At 46.1% G+C, this 18,274-nt stretch overlaps 1 protein-coding gene across 1 annotated transcript in view; it reads left to right on the forward strand.

The window, feature by feature from the left end:
* LOC143935664 (proton channel OTOP2-like) overlaps positions 1 to 18,274 on the forward strand; it is a 112,859-nt gene that overhangs the window by 31,092 nt on the left and 63,493 nt on the right. The window contains exon 3 of the mRNA XM_077459697.1: positions 13,407 to 13,465. Within this exon, the coding sequence (XP_077315823.1) occupies positions 13,407 to 13,465 (59 nt within the window). The remainder of the gene's footprint in view (positions 1 to 13,406; positions 13,466 to 18,274) is intronic.

Consider the following 18,274-nt stretch of genomic DNA (forward strand, 5'->3'; position numbering starts at 1 on the left):
CCCCAGTCATTGACTGCAGTGCATTTCACTGTAATTATTATTTGGCATAATTACTTTTACCCCAAATTTGGCAAATTGCATTGGAGTCAATAGAAAACAACTAGTTAGGGATGAGGTACGTGTTTGCTGTTGGCATGGGTTTATGGCAGGGCCGTTAAAACAAATATAAAACCTTACTGAATGTCATGCAGGTAACAACATTTTTTGTAACTGAGAGAACTGGAGGTGGGGGGTGGGAGTGTTATCTTTTGTATCCTTTGTTACACTTCAATGCTGCTGATGTCCGCATGCACTACAGTGATAACAGGCACATGTGTTTTTTTCACAGGAACTATTTCCTAAATGTTGATGGCTGCATTTGTTTTGTTTTTTTGTTTTTTTTGTTTTTTTTACTGGCCCTATTTTAAATTGTGAAAAAAGTGGATTACGTAGAATAGTAGCTTATAGTTGTAGAGCATGTAGAGAGCATGTAGAGCAGATTTACACGCACATTATGGGAGACAAGAATCAAGTATTATCACTGTATAAAGGTGCTCAAATAAGGAACTTTACACAGTATATTAGTTGTTATTTTCAAAGTGATATTATGATGTTTCAGCATATATGAGATTTTAGTGATTAGCTTAAAGTTAGCTATTAACGAAAGACTTTTCTTGTGTTCTTTGAATTGCAGTGCTGGGGTACATTCTCTTATGTACCCTGCCTGCATCAACAGTAGGGATGAACTTTGAGTTTGGGTCTGTAGGCAGGTGCAGTTAACTTTCTCCACTGCAGGTGGCACTCTTCCATAGCGGCACTGCAGTTGTAAATGGTTCCTCTTTGGGTTCCTGGGTCACAGGGACAGCACTATCTGCAGGGAAGAAAAAGAGTAGGGCCCAAAACTTCTCTGGATATCTTCCATCTTGGGCAAGAGATGACCAGGAGGCACTCTGCCCCTCCTAACAGGTGCTGTCACTTTGGTTGAAATATACTCTCTACATGCTGTTGGACCTGCGAGTGTTCTCAGTTGGGTTGCCTTCTCACCAGGTTAATTGTGAATTGTTGCACCTAGACTGTGTGTGTTATTGCTGCCACACCATGCCGCACCCCATCTACAGGTCGATTATGAGTTTGATCCAATCTGTTCGTAGTTTGAGAAAGCAGTGAACTAATGAAACTGTTTTGCAGCCAGTCAATGGGGCTGATTTACTAAGATAAATGCTTTGCGCCAGTTCATACCTTAATTGGTGTACTGGAAAGTCATTACTGAATGTGCGAACCGACACACTTTGAAACGCAAAATGATAATAAATATGTAAACTGCAAATGCCGCTAGGGTAACTGTAGTGTTCTCATTGATAATAGTGAACGCCCAATACAATTGGTTAATTTAATCTCACAGGATGTGTCTTGTTTGGCAATTAGCAGGTGTTCTCAGTTAATTAACCCTTTTGATGCTAATATCATTTCTATCACTTCTAATATATCTTTGAAATGTGTTTTTTTTCTATTTGTACCCAAATCTTTCAATACATTACAAAGAACAGAGAAGTGTTTTTAAACCCCAAAAATTTATATTTTCAGATCTTGATCTTTAAAGGTGATCATACACTGCAGTTAAATCTTAAAAGGATTATATTTAGTGCAAGAGCCTGTTTTACTATAATTTGAATTCATTGTTCAAGTGCGTCTTCCTATTACTTATTTTGAGATTGGCCAATCAGATTGCATAGTGCATGACCATCTTAAGTGCCAAATTTGGAATGTAGATGTGTCATGACCCACTTGGATTTTCCAAACGATATTTCTTGGGCATTATACAAGGCACATGAAAAAACACCTTTTTCAAGATGTGCTAGCATGATCATGAATTTTCAAACTACAACTCTCCAGCTGTTGGGGAACTAGACATCCCATGAGGCATTGTAAAACTCTGACATTCACAGACATGACTAGACATGATGGGAATTGTAGTTCCTGAACAACTGGAGGGCAGTAGTTTGAAGACCCCTTTGCTAGACCATTATTATGCCTTCAGAATTGGGAGTATGGCATCTACCAAAATTTTCTCTGCTGGTGGACAAAAGAACCTACATCTATAGTTATATATTTGGGCAGCACAGTGGTGTAGTGGTTAGCACTGTCAGCTAGCAGCAAAAAGGGTCACTAGCTCAAATCCTGCCCATGACACCATCTGCCTGGAGTTTGCATATTCTCCCTGTGCCTGCATGGGTTTCCTCCAGTTTCCTCCCACACTCTAAAAACATGCTTGAAGATAAATCAGAACCTGTCTAAATTGGCCCTAATACATAAGAATGTGTGTGTTAGGGAGCCACACAAACACCACAAAAAATGTATTTGCAAATAAGAATCATTTCTTCCTCAGAGAACAGTTAGCAGGGTATGGTGGTGGGAAGAAATTAGCAGCAGTACACACAACTTCCTGTAGGGGTGTAATGTCATTCCTGTGTGCTGTCCGCCGCTTCCGGGAACCAGATAGGCACATACCTCACACACAAAGCATTTGTGCATCTCGCATACACAGTGGTGGCGCATCTAGCTGCAGGAACCTAATTTTTTTTATTAATCAAGGTCTAAATGGGTCATTGACATGCATTACAGTTGAACTTTGGAATGTGTTTTTGCAAAGTTAAACTAAATGAAATCCTTTGTTATTTTTATTTTTGCTTGGGGATATAGTGCGGAGGGATTAGAAGTCTTGTCAGTTTTTGGGGGTGTCTGCACCCCTGATAGAGTGAAGACACCTTCCAAATTTTGCCAGTTTCTCCTTCAAATCTTTTCACTTCCTGTCACATAGCCAAACAGGAAGTGAGGATAAAAACCTACCAATGTCTTTTCTTGGGGACACACAGGTCAATCTAAATAGTTTCCCCATTAGCTAAATTGCACTCTAGCATTTTGCTGTGTACACCCCAAATTATTAGGCATCTTAGACTTTGGGGTTTATTTACTAAAGGCAAATCCACTTTGCACTACAAGTGCATTTTGAAGTGCAGTTGCTGGAGATCCAAGGGGGACACGCAAGGAAAATAAAAAAAACAGCATCTTTGCTTCTACATGATTGGATAATAAAATCACCAGTGCTTTCCCTCAGATTTACAGCGAGTACACTTGTATTGCAGAGTGAATTTGCCTTTAATAAACCCCAAAATACCTAATAATGTGGGATGTACACAACAAAGTGCTAGAGTGAAATTTGGCTAATGGGGAAACTAGTTAGACTGACCTGTGTGTCCCCAAGGAAAGACATTGGTAGAGTTTTACCCTCACTTCCTGTTTGGCTATGTGACTGGAAGTGAAGCCAATTTTAAGAAAAGGAACACAAAGCCCAACCTAAAAAAGATAAGCGGGGGTTCTAACACTCACTTGGTTTCCCTCGAATGCCCACAAATAGAATACGATTGTCTTGAGCTAGATTTTGGCTCAGTCATCTAAATCAGTGCTTCTCAACCCTGTCCTCAAGTACCCCCAACAGGCCATGTTTTCCAGATTTTCCTTCATCTTGCACAGGTGCTTTAAATCACAGTCAATGGCTTGGTATTTTGGACAGCTATTTTAGCTAAGATAAATTCCCAAAACATGTCCTGTTGGGGGTACTTGAGGACTGAGGCTGAGAACCACTGCACTAAAATGGAAAATTGAATACTTAACTCTCTGTAATTTTCCTTTCCTGGTGCCTATCCATGGCAGCATACGCACAATTCATGCATATGCTACCATGAAGGCACCAGGAAAGTAGCTTTTAGACAAATCACACCTTTTTTTGTTTTGCCATGTCAATCAGCCTAGTTAAGCTGCAGCTGGGAAATCTGTTACATGAAAATTAACAAAACACATAAAATTTGCTACAAACAAAGAGCCTAAGGCTCGGTTCACACAGGGGCGGCACGACTTGCAGTGCGACTCACAGATGCGACCTGCACACGATCAGCGGCGACTTGCAAAACGACTTCTGTATAGAAGTCAATGCAAGTCGCCTGAAGTCGCCCCAAAAATAGTACAGGAACCTTTTTTCTAAGTCGGAGCGACTTGAGTCGCTCCTATTAGAACGGTTCCATAGTACAGAACGGAGCGCGACTTGTCAGGCGGCGAAGTCGCCTGGACAAGTCGCTCTGTGTGAACCGAGCCTAACATGGGCTAAAATTATACAACAAATACCATTGTAGTCAATGGGAACGTACTTGTTCATTTTGCTAGTTCCCACTTGGCTTGCTTCGAGTTATTGGCCTTAAAATGGGTATGGGGGCCCAGGTCCCACCCTAAGCTACATATATCAATTACACCAATTTGGACAACCCCAAAAACAAAACAAAGAAGAGTGCCTTTAAAAATGCAAAATTGCTGAAAAGCTAGTAACTTGGGGGGGTTACTCTGCCTGTAAAGTGGTGCATTGGTAGCATGTATTCAAAATGCTGCTTCAAAGATGTACGGCTTTAGCGAAAAGTTACAAATATACATTGCAGATGCAAGATTTTAACACCAAAAAAAATATCCTGCCCCCCCCCCAATACATACAAGGCCACTTGGGTCTGTTAAGGATTAAAATGGTAACCCCTACCTGAAAAATACCACCCAAACGAAAAAAATATTGTGCCCCTCACACACACTAACAAACCCCTAGCCAAACACACAGCAAGTGAGCCCATGAAAGGGGGGTGAATGCTTGGGGGCAGGAGGGGCTCAGGCACCCCAAAAGTCAACCACCTTGTTCCCTTATTCAGGGGGACAAGGGCCTCTTCCACACAACCCTAGGCTGGGGTTGTGGGGGGTTGCAGACAGGGGGAATCTGTGTACCGTAATGGGTACAAGGTACCTTGTGGTTGGTATTGGGCTGAGCCCAACATGCTCCAAAGGCAGGTAGCTATGTTGAGTGCATGTGGCCTTGTATGGTTCAGGAGGGGGTTGGGTGATCGCTCTTCTCACCCCTTTCCTAGCGGGCCTTGTTGTATGCTCTGAAAAAGGATGTGGTTTGGATTGGTGAAGGCAGCTCACAGCCTTTTGAGAATGAGTGGAGTGTGGAGTTCCCCTTTAAAAGCAAAAGTTAGCCCATGGAAATCCAAGGGGTTAGAGGGGGGAGACAAGAGCATTGGAGAATAGAGTGTGGAGTTTCCCTTTAAAAGCAAAAACTAGCTGACTGACGGGGTTCCATTGTGAGTAAGTGGAAGTGTCTAGGGTACTGACATTCATGTAGCCCTGGGTCATTCCTTAGGGGGATGGTGAGGGGCTGGTAGGTGGGGGGGACCGCTTGCATAGTTCATCCTGTGGTTGTCTGTAGTCTGCAGTAGAGCATGAACGAGTTTGCAAACTGTCCTGAGTAATGAGTGGTGGTGCTAGAGGGTACGGTGGATTTTTTTTTGGTTGTTTATGTTGGGGGGGAGGGGGTTTGTTTGTTCCCTGACTGTTTGCTTCAGGGAGTGTAGTAATAATCAGCCTGGGTATGCCCAATAGGCTGTAAGTTGTTTTATTTGTTATGTGCAAAATCAATAAACAGAATTAAAAAAAAAAAAAAAAGCAAAAACTAGCCCAAGGAAATCATATGCATTAGAGGGGGAAGGTTAAATGCCCTTTTAGGAGGAGCTAGAGGAGCCTTTTTTACATAATTTTAACAAGGTGGATGTCACATCTTGGCAACGTAACATGCTAACATGACTTGTGTGCAAATCTCCTTGAAAAATACATAAAGATGAACCAGAGTAAAAAAAAAAAAATGTCAAGTTTAGAGGTGCGCCCGTTCAACCCACGCAATTGCATTTGCGTTGCTTGACATTTACTACGATTTTGGCCACACTGTGAACAAACGCATTTGAATGAGTGCAAGAGCAGCTTGCACATGCGCAGTGCTTACCATGATCTCACGCAGTTCTAATCGTACTTTTGGGCACAGAAGGCTTTCAGGGTGTGCCCTGTGCCCTGCTGTGTGCCCCATTATGTGCCCCATGCCCTGCTATGTGCCCTGTGCCCCTCTGTGTGCCATGTGCCCTGCTGCATGCCCCATGCCCTGATCTGTGCCCTGTGCCCTGCCCGTGTGCCCCATGCCCCTCTGTGTGCCCTGGTGTGTGCCCCATGTCCTGGTGTGTGCCCCATGATGTGCCCTGTGCCCTGGTGTGTGCCCCACTCCCTGCCATGTGCCCCATGCCCTGCTGTATGCCCCATGATGTACCCTGCTGTCCTGCTGTGTGCCCCATACCCTGATGTGTGCCCCATGCCCTGATGTGTGCCCAGTGCCCTGCTATGTGCCCCATGCCTCTCTGTGTGCCCAGTGGCCTGCTGTGTGCCCCATGTCCTGATGTGTGCCCTGTGCCCTGCTGTGTGCCCCATGATGTGCCTTGAGCCCTGCTGTGTGCCCCATGCCCTGATGTGTGCCCAGTGCCCTGCTGTGTGCCCCATGCCTCGCTGTGTGCTCCGTGCCCTGCTGTGTGCCCCATGTCCTGATGTATGCCCAGTGCCCTGCTCTGTGCCCCATGCCTCTCTGCGTGCCCAGTAGCCTGCTGCGTGCCCCATGTCCTGATGTGTGCCCTGTGCCCTTCTGTGTGCCCCATGATGTGCCTTGTGCCCTGCTGTGGGCCCTATGCCCTGCTGTGTGCCCTATGCCCTGCTCTGTGCCCCATGTCCTGATGTGTTCCCAGTACCCTGCTGTGTGCCCCATGACCCGCTGTGTGCTCCATGTCCTGATGTGTGCCCAGTTGACAAGGTTGGCACTGGCGCAAAGTGTCACCTCCCTGAAATGAGTTTGCCACCGCCCTGTTTTTGCAGGTTGGGATGTCTGCTATCCCCTCCCCTTGCCATCCAAGTGTACCAACTGCTGGCCCTTTAAAGCAGGGTGCTGCTGCATTGCTGCTGTCCTCTGCCTGGATCATGGCCTTCTGATCAAAAGATATTGGGGCTACTACTGCTGCCAGATAAACCACCCAAAACATGTTTTTGTAACTGATATTAATCAAGTTAAAGTAGATTGTGGTGGTGCTGCTGTCTGTAATTCCTCAGGAAAAAATATACTGCCAAAAATCTACTTGTGAAGATTGCTGGTCCAAAATCACAATGTACAGCTTTAAGTCATCCTTCAAGTTTGAAAGATTTTCCATGTTGCCTTACAACACGCATGTAGAGGACCCTGTCCCCACTATCATTTTTTTTTGCCATTGGCGCAGACTCCCCATGGCAGTGCTTAACTTCTCATGCTTTTTTGTATTTTTTTTTTTTACAGTTGTTTGTTTATTAGTCCTAAAAATAGTTGGTTAGTTGCCAAGTTTGGATTTTGAGAAATTCAAACAGGATTCAATAAACCCTCTGCGGCTTAAACCCAGGCAGCTTTGCCCACCTTTACTACTGGTGACAATTTTTATTAAAACAAATAGAATTAATCTCTTTAACTTGGATATAGCCAGCAATACAACTTGAAAGAAGTTCTAATCCTTCAACACTATCCCCAAAAAAAGACTTGGTTATAGATTCTCTTCAATGTGCACAATTAAACCTGCGTGTATTTAAAGCGAAACTTCATTCGTTTTTTCATCTTTCCATCTATTAATTCTTCTGCCCTTGTTGTTTTAACTTTGGATAGTAAAACATTTTTCTTCTGCCAGTAAATACCTTATGTAGTGTTGTAGTTGCCACTAGTCTAGGTGTTGTCCTGGACTCTGAGCTCTCCTTCAAGCAACACATCCAATCACTGTCCAAATCCTGCCGCCTCAACCTCCCCAACATCTCCAAAACACGCCCCTTTCTAACCAATGACACAAAAAGGCTCTTAATTCACTCACTGGTCATCTCTCTCCTCAACTACTGCAACTCCCTTCTCATTGGCTTACCTCTATATAGTCTATCACCTCTTCAATCCATCATGTATGCTGCTGCCAGACTCATCCACCTTACCAATCGCTCTGTGTCTGCTACTCGTCTCTGTCAATCCCTCCACTGGCTTCCACTCGGCCAAAGAATTAAATTCAAAATACTAACAACTACGTACAAAGCCATCCACAATTTTGCCCCCAGCTACATCACTAGCTTAGTCTCTAAATACCAACCTACTCGTTCTCTTCTTTTCTCTCAAGACCTCCTGCTCTCTAGCTCCCTCATCACCTCCCATGCTCGCCTCCAGGACTTTTCCAAAGCCTCTCCAAACCTATGGAATGCCCTACCCCAATCTGTCCGCCTATATCCTACTTTATTCGCTTTTAGACAATCCCTGAAAACCCTTCTCTTCAAAGAAGCCTACCCTACCCACACCTAACAACTGTATTTTCATTTTCTCCGTCAGCTCATCCCCTACAGTTATTACCTTTTGTTTCAACTTGACCCTCCCTTCTAGATTGTAAGCTCTAATGAGCAGGGCCCTCTAGTCCCTCCTGTATTGATTTGTATTGTAATAGTACTGTCTGCCCTCATGTTGTAAAGCGCTGCGCAAACTGTTGGCGCTATATAAATCCTATATAATAATAATAGTAATAGTAAAAAACATCCACCATATCACCCTGCTGCCAGACTCCATACATGACTTCAGAGGCAATGAAAGGTAATTTGCAGTGTTTTCATACTTGCCGGTTTTCCTGGGACAATCCCGATTTTGGGACCCTTGACGCAATTCATTTCCCGGGATTTTGCCTTTGTCCCAGGAATTTGCGCTCCACATTTTTCCACCCTCACTATGTCACACCTACAAAGGAATGCCCTGTGCCCCTAATTATAATATTACTCCACTTACAGGCAAAAAAGTGTCCCTAAATTTTTTTTTACAATGTTGGCAACTATGTGTTTTGTTTTTGTTTATTGGGGAGTAGAGAATGCCTTGCGGTTCGCCTGGCGGTCGGTTCGCGGTGAATTTTGCTTGTTCGCGATTCACCAAACCGGAGGACTTTTGGCGCTGTTCGTCCGGCGGACATATGCGTTTACATTGTGAAAGAACTTTGACCCATGGTGACACATCCATCATGGGGTACAGGACAGCCAATTGAGACATTTCAGCACATGGACAATTGGACATTCCCCCTACCTTATAAATAGACCTGATCTGGCGGCCATTTTACATTCTGTCTTATCAGTGTAGGGACAGGATGCTGTGTGGAGCAGGGAGAGACTATAGTGACATAAATCACTAGCTATTAGGTCCACAAAAGTCCTTTTAAGGACTGGTATAGATGTAGTACAGTATATAGGGTTCTGTGCACTGCTGTGCTGGTGATTGCTGAGTGCACTGCTGACTGATTCTGCAGCTGTCTTTTTTTCAGTGTAGGGACAGGATGCTGTGTGGAGCAGGGACAGTCAGTTTAATCACTAGCTATTTCTATTAGGTCCACAAAGGTCCTTTTAAGGACTGGTATAGGTGTACAGTATATAGGGTGCTGGTGCACTGCTGCTGACTGCTGTGCTGGTGATTGCTGCCCAATTCTGCAGCTATCTTTTATTAGTGTAGGGACTGAGGGACAGTCTGCAAATCACTAGCTACTAGGTCCACAAAGGTCCTTTTAAGGACTGGTATAGGTGTACAATATATAGGGTTGTGGTGCACTGCTGCTGACTGCGGCCCGATTCTGCAGCTGTCTTTTATCAGTGTAGGGACTGAGGGACAGTCTGCAAATCACTAGCTACTAGGTCCACAAAGGTTCTTTTAAGGACTGGTATAGGTGTACAATATATAGGGTTGTGGTGCACTGCTGTGCTGCTGACTGCTGCCCGATTCTGCAGCTGTCTTTTATCAGTGTAAGGACTGAGGGACAGTCTGCAAATCACTAGCTACTAGGTCCACAAAGGTCATTTTAAGGACTGGTATAGGTGTACAATATATAGGGTTGTGGTGCACTGCTGCTGACTGCGGCCCGATTCTGCAGCTGTCTTTTATCAGTGTAGGGACTGAGGGACAGTCTGCAAATCACTAGCTACTAGGTCCACAAAGGTTCTTTTAAGGACTGGTATAGGTGTACAATATATAGGGTTGTGGTGCACTGCTGTGCTGCTGACTGCTGCCCGATTCTGCAGCTGTCTTTTATCAGTGTAAGGACTGAGGGACAGTCTGCAAATCACTAGCTACTAGGTCCACAAAGGTCATTTTAAGGACTGGTATAGGTGTACAATATATAGGGTTGTGGTGCACTGCTGGTGACTGCTGCCCGATTCTGCAGCTGTCTTTTATCAGTGTAGGGACTGAGGGACAGTCTGCAAATCACTAGCTACTAAGTCCACAAAGGTCCTTTTAAGGATAAGGCTCTCTATCTCGGTGCTGGTGTCAGTGCTCTCTATCACGGTGCTGGTGTCAGTGCTCTCTATCACGGTGATGGTGTCATTGCTCTCTATCTCGGTGCTGGTGTCAGTGCTCTCTATCACGGTGCTGGTGTCAGTGCTCTCTATCTTGGTGCTGGTGTCAGTGCTCTCTATCAGGGTGCTGGTGTCAGTGCTCTCTATCAGGGTGCTGGTGTCAGTGCTCTCTATCTCGGTGCTGGTGTCAGTGCTCTCTATCTCGGTGCTGGTGTCAGTGATCTCTATCACGGTGCTGTTGTCAGTGCTCTCTCTCTATCTCGGTGCTGGTGTCAGTGCTCTCTCTCTCTCTATCTTGGTGCTGGTGTGGTGTCAGTGCTCTCTATCTCAGTGCTGGTGTCAGTGCTCTCTATCACGGTGCTGGTGTCAGTGCTCTCTATCACGGTGCTTGTGTCAGTGCTCTCTATCACGGTGCTGGTGATCATCTCCTGCACCCTCTTCATAGCCTGCCCTGACCTTTGCTCTCCTCCATGGCCTTCATGTGCTCCTAAGTCCTGAATTTCACAGATAAAAAAAATGCTTGTCGTTGTCGATCCCAAATTCACTTCATACTTTTGTTATGTCAGTGTCCATGTGGTGGAACTATGTGTGCACAGCTAGTAAGTATTTTGTGGCTGAAAATATGACCTGTAGGTTTTTAAGGTTCGCCTGCCATTCAAGTCAATGGGGCCCTCCGCAAACTTTGCGGTTTGTGAACTTTTGGCCGCGTTCGCGGTTCACGTTCGCGAAACGTCCCGTCGGAAGTTCGTCCATCTCTATTGGGGAGTACAACTTGGTTGGGGAAAGGGGTATATGGGATACCCATAGAACAGACCACTTTGCCATCATATTTAAAGATTTTATAGAATTAGCACATGGTTTGAGCCTGAAGGAATGATGCACATGTTTAAAAGCTACAGTCTTTTTCCTGGATCACCATTCAGACTATTGCTCCTCCTCTGCATAACTCCTGCAGACTATTGCTTCCAGAACTTACTTATCAATGACTATGTAAAGAAGTGGACATCACCCTTGACCATGTAAGGGTGATGTTCACAGAAATCCTCTCCTCCTGCACAAACTTATACTGTAGCATATTCATTTATTTTTTTCTCAAATAATTTTTATTGAATTTTTGCATGAGTAAAATACAGAGGTATGATATATTGAAAAGATGCAAAGCATATTCATTTCTTGTCACATCTTCTTCTATAATCAAAAGAACCCACTCTGAATAGTTTCTCATGCTGACTCTTGTTGCTCGCTGCTACTAGGCCAGAGGTCTGCAGTACCTCTCCCAGGAGGCCTAGTCGTTTAAAAGCCCGTTCTGAATGGTGGACTACTGTTCCCAGCTAACCCGGCTTGCAAATCCTGTGCCCTCAGGCCATATAGATTTGACACTACTCCCCACAGTCTCTCCTCTGATCCAGGACTCCTCATCGATGACCATGTAATGATGAGGACTTCACTAATGACCGTGCAAAAGTGAAGTTCCCTCAAAGACTTTCTGGCACATCCAGCCCTCAACTGTGGTACACTCACTGACTTTTCTCTGCCCCGAGTCCTTGATGGAGAACTTACCGGACCGTACGTTCCGACAGCTTCACCTTCCCCTCTGCTCCAAGAGTTCCTCATCAATGTCCGTGTAATGGTGAGGACTTCACTAATGACTGTGTAACAGTGAAGTTCCTTCACATTCCCCCCCCCCCCCCGGGCCTCCTCCTGTGATCAGCGCACCCCCCCCTGCCCTCCTGCTTCTGTCTTGAACCCCATTCTCCACTTCACCCAGCCGACAACTCCTCCCAGTGGCATGTTACCTCAGCTTATAAAGGAGACCCGCCTTCTGCCAATACCAGTTGGGGATTAGTCAGGGCTCCCACATGAACTGCCTGCCTCTCCAGTTCCAGGCCCTGCTCCCTTTCCAGAACATTCTTCCTGGAAGCAGGGGAGGCTCCTGAGAACTAGAGCACCAGTGGTCACACCCACTGCTACACTAACCACTCCCTGCCTCCAGATCAAAACACACAGGCCTAGCTTAGAGCATAGGCCTGCCTAAATGTACCCATGCTGACAGTCTCCCTAGTAAAAAATCCCAAACCAGCACCTACCTATTGGTAGAAGGTGCTACACTTATACAGCCCACTTCCTGTTTCTTGTCTGGTGATTAGCCTAGGATTATGACATCATGCACAGCTCTCTCACTCTCTCTTGAGCTGGTCAAGAAGGGAGGGGTGATGAGTCATAAGAGGGCCAATGGGAGCTGCAGAGCTGGAAGTATGCCTGTGTAAATCCAGGAAGTGAACAGACAGCAGCTTCAGCTGCCAACAGTTAAAATGGTTGCAGCCAGACTCAGTGGAGGGAGATTTCTGAGACATATTTGGAAAGTACAAAGTAACAGTATATATAAAATAATATGCAAAGTGGTTGGTACGAAGCTTCAGAATGGAAAAGGTTTTTTTTATTACAAATTATGTGAGCAGACTGCATTTCCTCTTTAAAGGGAACATAGTAGGATGGTCATTTTTTTGACACAGCTGATGCCCCCATTAGCACAGGATGCCACTGGAGAATTCTGCATGGTGTTTTGGGGAAGTCATATCCATGCACCATGCTGTGCAGGGGTACTTTGTCCTAAAACTAGCACTGCTCTTGGGACTCAAGTAGCCTCCAGAACTGCTAGAGAGCCTTATCCCTGACAGGTAATATGCCTCATCACTGTTTTTTGTCAAACCAATATTGCTTATGATGCATATATTTTTAATATTATTTATATTTAGCCCCCCCCCCCCCCAGCCTAAAGTACCCCAACTGCTCCCTCCTGCAAGGTTTACATCCTCACTGCACTGCAACTGCATGGTAGATTCCCAAAAACTTTTGTGAAGCCATCTCCCCAGGTCATCTTCTGAGTATCTCTTACCATAGGAGACATTACCACAGTGTACAGCCAGTACATATAGAGATTTCCATGCGGGATGTAAACACAAAGACTGTCGGATATAGGTAAATATGAATATGTATGCACATGGGTAGGTTAGGTCAGAAGGGAGGAGAAAAAAAAGTATTAGTATACTTTATGTGAAAGTAATTGAAAAAATATATTTACATTGTAAAATGTTTCAAATGAATGATGCAATGTAAATGATGAAGTGTTCTTAAAGCAAATTGTGCTTTTCTTGTAGACATGTTTTCTTTGGCTGTCCTGTAAACATTGTGTCCAGATCTATTCAAATGTTACCAGGTAAGCAATTCCAAAACTGTTATTTGAAAAATGTAATTTGTGAAAAGTCAATTCGTAACCACTTTTTAGCAGAGGCGTAGCTTGAAGCTTGTTGAGCCCAATGCAAAAGTTGATCTCGGACCTCCCCACCATCACCCGCCGCTTCCAACACACTCCAAGATACTGCCACTAGGCTTGTATGTAAAAGAGGAAACTCAGAGGGCCCACCTGGGGCCCTGCCTGTGGTGGGCAGGCCTCCTGACTTCCAGATTCACATATAAGCCCACTACTTTTGCCCAGCAGCTCAGAGTGTGGTATGCCTGCCCCCACATACTGTACATAGCCAAGCATTGTGTGGAGAGAGGAGCTGTACTGAGTTAAGGGGTGGGGGTGGGGGCTGAGCAGAGAGTGTGCCGCTCAGGGGAAAGGGCTTGCCCTGTCATCCTGTGTAGGTGAAACTGGAAATTTAGAGGGCCCTGAGTGGGCCGGTCGGCCCCTCTGGCCCAGGCCTTCTGAGTTTACCTATTTAACTATGCAGGATGAGGTGTAAAACAGGGGTAGGCAACCTTTTAGAGGTAGGCATTTAACTGATCAACATGAAAGCTATCAAAGATCACCAGGGATTTGGCAATTTTTTTTTTTAAAGAAATTAACTAGCAAGCCCAACTAAATTGTTAGAAAAACTTAGAAAACTATAATTAAACAAATGTCCTTGTAAAGATATAAAGTTAGCCTACCTTAAAATTTAACAGTGTCAGGCAGTAGAGCAGTGAACGGTGTCAGTAGGGCAGTGGATGGTGTCAGGAGGGCAGTGTACGGTGTCAGTAGGGCAGTGGACGGTGTCAATAGGGTAGTGGACGGTGTCAGTAGAGCAGTGAATGGTGACAGAGCAGTGGATGGTGTCAGTAGAGCAGTGGATGGTGTCAGTAGAGCAGTTGACGGTGTCAGTAGAGCAGTGGATGGTGTCAGTAGAGCAGTTGACGGTGTCAGTAGAGCAGTGAATGGTGTCAGAGCAGTGGATGGTGTCAGAAGAGCAGTGGATGGTGTCAGTAGAGCAGTGGACAGTGTCAGTAGGGCAGTGGATGGTATCAGGAGGGCAGTGGATGGTGTCAGTAGAGCAGTGAACAGTGTCAGTAGAGCAGTTGATGGTGTCACGAGGGCAGTGGACGGTGTCAGTAGAGTAGTGGATGGTGTCACTAGGGCTGTGGACAGTGTCAGTAGAGCAGTGGATGGTGTCAGTAGGGCAGTGGACAGTGTCAGTAGGGCAGTGGACGGTGTCAGTAGAGCAGTGGACGGTGTCAGTAGGGCAGTGGACGGTGTCAGTAGAGCAGTGTATGGTGTCAGTAGGGCAGTGGACGGTGTCAGTAAGGCAGTAGACGGTGTCAGTAGAGCAGTCAACGGTGTCAGTAGAGCAGTGGATGGTGTCAGTAGAGCCAGAGCCATCTTTAATATTGATTGGACACTGGGCAAATATTTTCTTTGGACAACCCCTCCCCTCCCCCATGCAGTTTTGCTCTCCACCTGCTTTGAAACATACAGTAACTAACAGCTAAACTCCAAATCAGTTTAGTGCAGCAGATCAGGTAGCAATTTTGATTGGTTGCCAGAGGTTAAAGCATGACATTACTGGTCACTGATTAGTTGCTAGAGGTTACAACACATAATTTCTTCTTGCTGATTGGTTTTGGTTGCTAGAGGTTACTTGACATCATTGCCACTCACATATTGGTTAATGAGGCTAGGAGGGGTGTGGGCAGTGGTGGTGGTGAGGGGTGGATTGGTATCAGTGGTTATTCAGTGTAAGTGTGGGATTAGAGAGAGAGAGAAAGAGAGGGTGAGCTAGGGTGGTGAGAGAGAGAAGTGGGTGAAAGAGAGAGGGGTGAGAGAGGGGGGCGAAAGAGAGGGGGTGAGAGAGAAGGGGTGGGTGAAAGAGAGGGGTGAGAGAGATAGAGAGGGGTATCGGAGAGAGAGATGGAAGAGATAGGGTTGCTGAGTTGAGCTGGGGATTTTCTCTGGTTTTAAGAAAGAGAGGGGGTGAGTGAAAGAGAGAGGTGGTGAGAGAGAGGGGGGTGGATGAAATAAATATGGGGTGAGAGGGGGGATTAGGGATGAGAGAGAAGAGGGATGAGTGAGAGAGGGGGGATTGGGGGTGAGAGAGAGGGGGATTGGGGATAAGAGATGGAGGATTAGGGGTCAGAGAGAGGGGATTGGGGATGAGAGAGAGAAGGGGATGAGAGGATGGCTCGAGGATGAGAGAGAGAAAGAGGGGGGAATGGGGATGGGAGATAGAGGGGGGGTGAGAGAGGGGTGGTTGGGGATGAGAGAGAGAGAGGGGGATTGGGGATGAGAGAGAGAGAGAGAGGGGGGATTGGGGTTGAGAGAGAGAGTTGATTGGGGATGAGAGAGAGGGGGGATTGGGGATGAGAGAGAGCGAGGAGGGATTGGGGACGAGAGAAAGCGAGGGGGGATTGGGGATGAGAGAGAGCGAGGGGGGATTGGGGATGAGATATAGAGAGGGGATTGGGGATGAGAGAGAGAGGGGGGGATTGGGGATGAGAGAGAGGGGGATTAGGGATGCGAGAGAGAGGGGGGATTGGCGATGAGATAGATGGGGTTGGAGATGAGAGAGAGAGAGGGGTGAGAGAGAGAGTGGGGATTGGGAGTGAGAGAGAGTGAGGGGGGATTGGGGATGAGAGAGCGTGAGGGGGATTGGGGATGTGAGAGAGAGTGGGGATTGGGGATGAGAGAGAGGAGGTATTGGGAATGAGAGAGAGGAGGTATTGGGGATGAGAGAGAAAGAGTGGATATTGGGGATAAGAGAGGGTATTGGGGATTAGAGAGGGGGGATTGGGGATGAGAGAGAGTGAGGGGGGATTGAGGCTGAGAGAGAGTGAGGAGGGATTGGGGATGAGAGAGAGAGGAGGGATTGGGGATGAGAGAGAGAGGGGGGATTGGGAATGAGAGAGAGAGGGTGGATTGGGGATGAAAGAGAGAGGGGGGATTGGGGATGAGAGAGAGGAGGTATTGGGGATGAGAGAGAGAGGGAGATTGGGGATGAGAGAGAGGGGGGGGATTAGAGAGAGAGAGGGAGATTGGGGATGAGAGAGAGAGGGGGGATGGGGGATTAGAGAGAGAGGGAGATGGGGGATGGGGGGATTAGAGAGAGGGAGATTGGGGATGAGAGAGAGAAGGGGGGATTAGGGATGAGAGAGGGGGGAATTGGGGATGAGAGGGGGGGGTCGGGATGAGAGAAAGAGAGGGGGGATTGGGGATGAGAGAGAGAGAGAGGGGGGATTGGGGGATGAGAGAGAGAGGGGGGGATTGGGGGATGAGAGAGAGAGAGGGAGATTGGGGATGAGAGAAAGGGGGGTTGTGTCAGAGCCAGTGGATTGGGGATGAGAGATAGAGAGGGGGGATTGGGGATGAGAGAGAGGGGTTGGGGATGAGAGAGAGAGGGGTATTGGGGGTGAGAGAGAGAGGGGTATTGGGGGTGAGAGAGAAAGAGTGGATATTGGGATAAGAGAGGGTATTGGGGATTAGAGAGGGGGGATTGGGGATGAGAAAGAGTGGATTGGGGATGAGAGAGAGTGAGGGGGATTGGGGTGAGAGAGAGAGAGAGAGAGGGGATTGGGGATGAGAGAGAGGGGGTTGGGGATGAGAGAGAGAGAGGGGGGGGATTGGGGTGAGAGAGAGAGAGGGGGGATTGGGGTGAGAGAGAGGGGGTTGGGGATGAGAGAGAGAGGGGTATTGGGGATGAGAGAGAGGGGGTCTCTTTCCGCTCTCCCTCTCTCCACATTTTTCACCTCTTTACAATATCACTTTCTTCATCTCTCTCTCTTCAATTTGTCATATCTCTCCCTTTTTCAAATTTTATCTCTCTATTTCCAATTTTAATCTCTCTCTCTCTAGTGCCAATGTTTATCTCTTCTCTGTTTTCAATTTTCACATCTCTCTCTCTGTTCAATTTTAATCTCTCTCACTTCCTTTTTTCAATTGTCTTCTCTCTCTTTTCAATTTCTATCTCTCTCTCTTTTTTCAATTTTCATCTCTCTCTTTTCAATTTTCATCTCTCTCTTTTCAATTTTCATCTCTCTCTCTTGTTCATTTCATTCTCTCTCTCTTTTCTTCTCTCTCTTTCTCTCTCTCTTCAATTTTCATCTCTCTCTTTTTCAATTTTCATCTTCTCCTCTTTTTTCAATTTTCATCTCTTTTTCAATTTCATCTCTCTCTCTCTTTTTTCAATTTTCTTCTCTCTTTTTTTTTTCAATTTTCTGTCTCTCTTTCTCTCTTTCATTTCATCTCTCTTTTTCAAGTTCTCACACCCCCACCTCATAGTAAACCTCACACCCTTACACCCCACCCGTCAAAAACTTCACCCCCAGTCACCGGGGGCCAAAAAAAAAGAGCCTCCCTCATAGAGCAGCTAATTCCATATAAAAAAAACCAAATAAATAAAAATCAGAATACATGCCAGTACACACCATCATTGAAGAAGGGTACAAAAGCACAAATTATCAATAAAAAAAGCGTAGACAATCTCGCCATTTGTAGGCTATGTACCCGGGTCGTTGGTAGACAGGGTCTGCAGGGGGGGGCTTATCGGAATCTGGGAGCCCCCTTTAATAGGGGGCCCCTAGATTCCGGCCCCCACCCTATGTGAGTGAGTATGGAGTACGATGTACCCCTACCCATTCACCTGGTGAAAAGTGTAAGTACAAAACACACAACACAGGTTTTAAAGTAGTTTATTAGGCAGCTCCGGGAGTCTTCTTCCGACTTTGGGAGTCTTCTTGCCGGGCTCTTCTGCTCTTTTGCCACTCTTTTGCTAGA

The sequence above is a fragment of the Lithobates pipiens genome, unplaced genomic scaffold (genome assembly GCF_037356315.1).
Source record: "Lithobates pipiens isolate NorthernLeopardFrog02 unplaced genomic scaffold, aLitPip1_a1.2 Scaffold_28, whole genome shotgun sequence".
Classification (NCBI taxonomy): domain Eukaryota; kingdom Metazoa; phylum Chordata; class Amphibia; order Anura; family Ranidae; genus Lithobates; species Lithobates pipiens.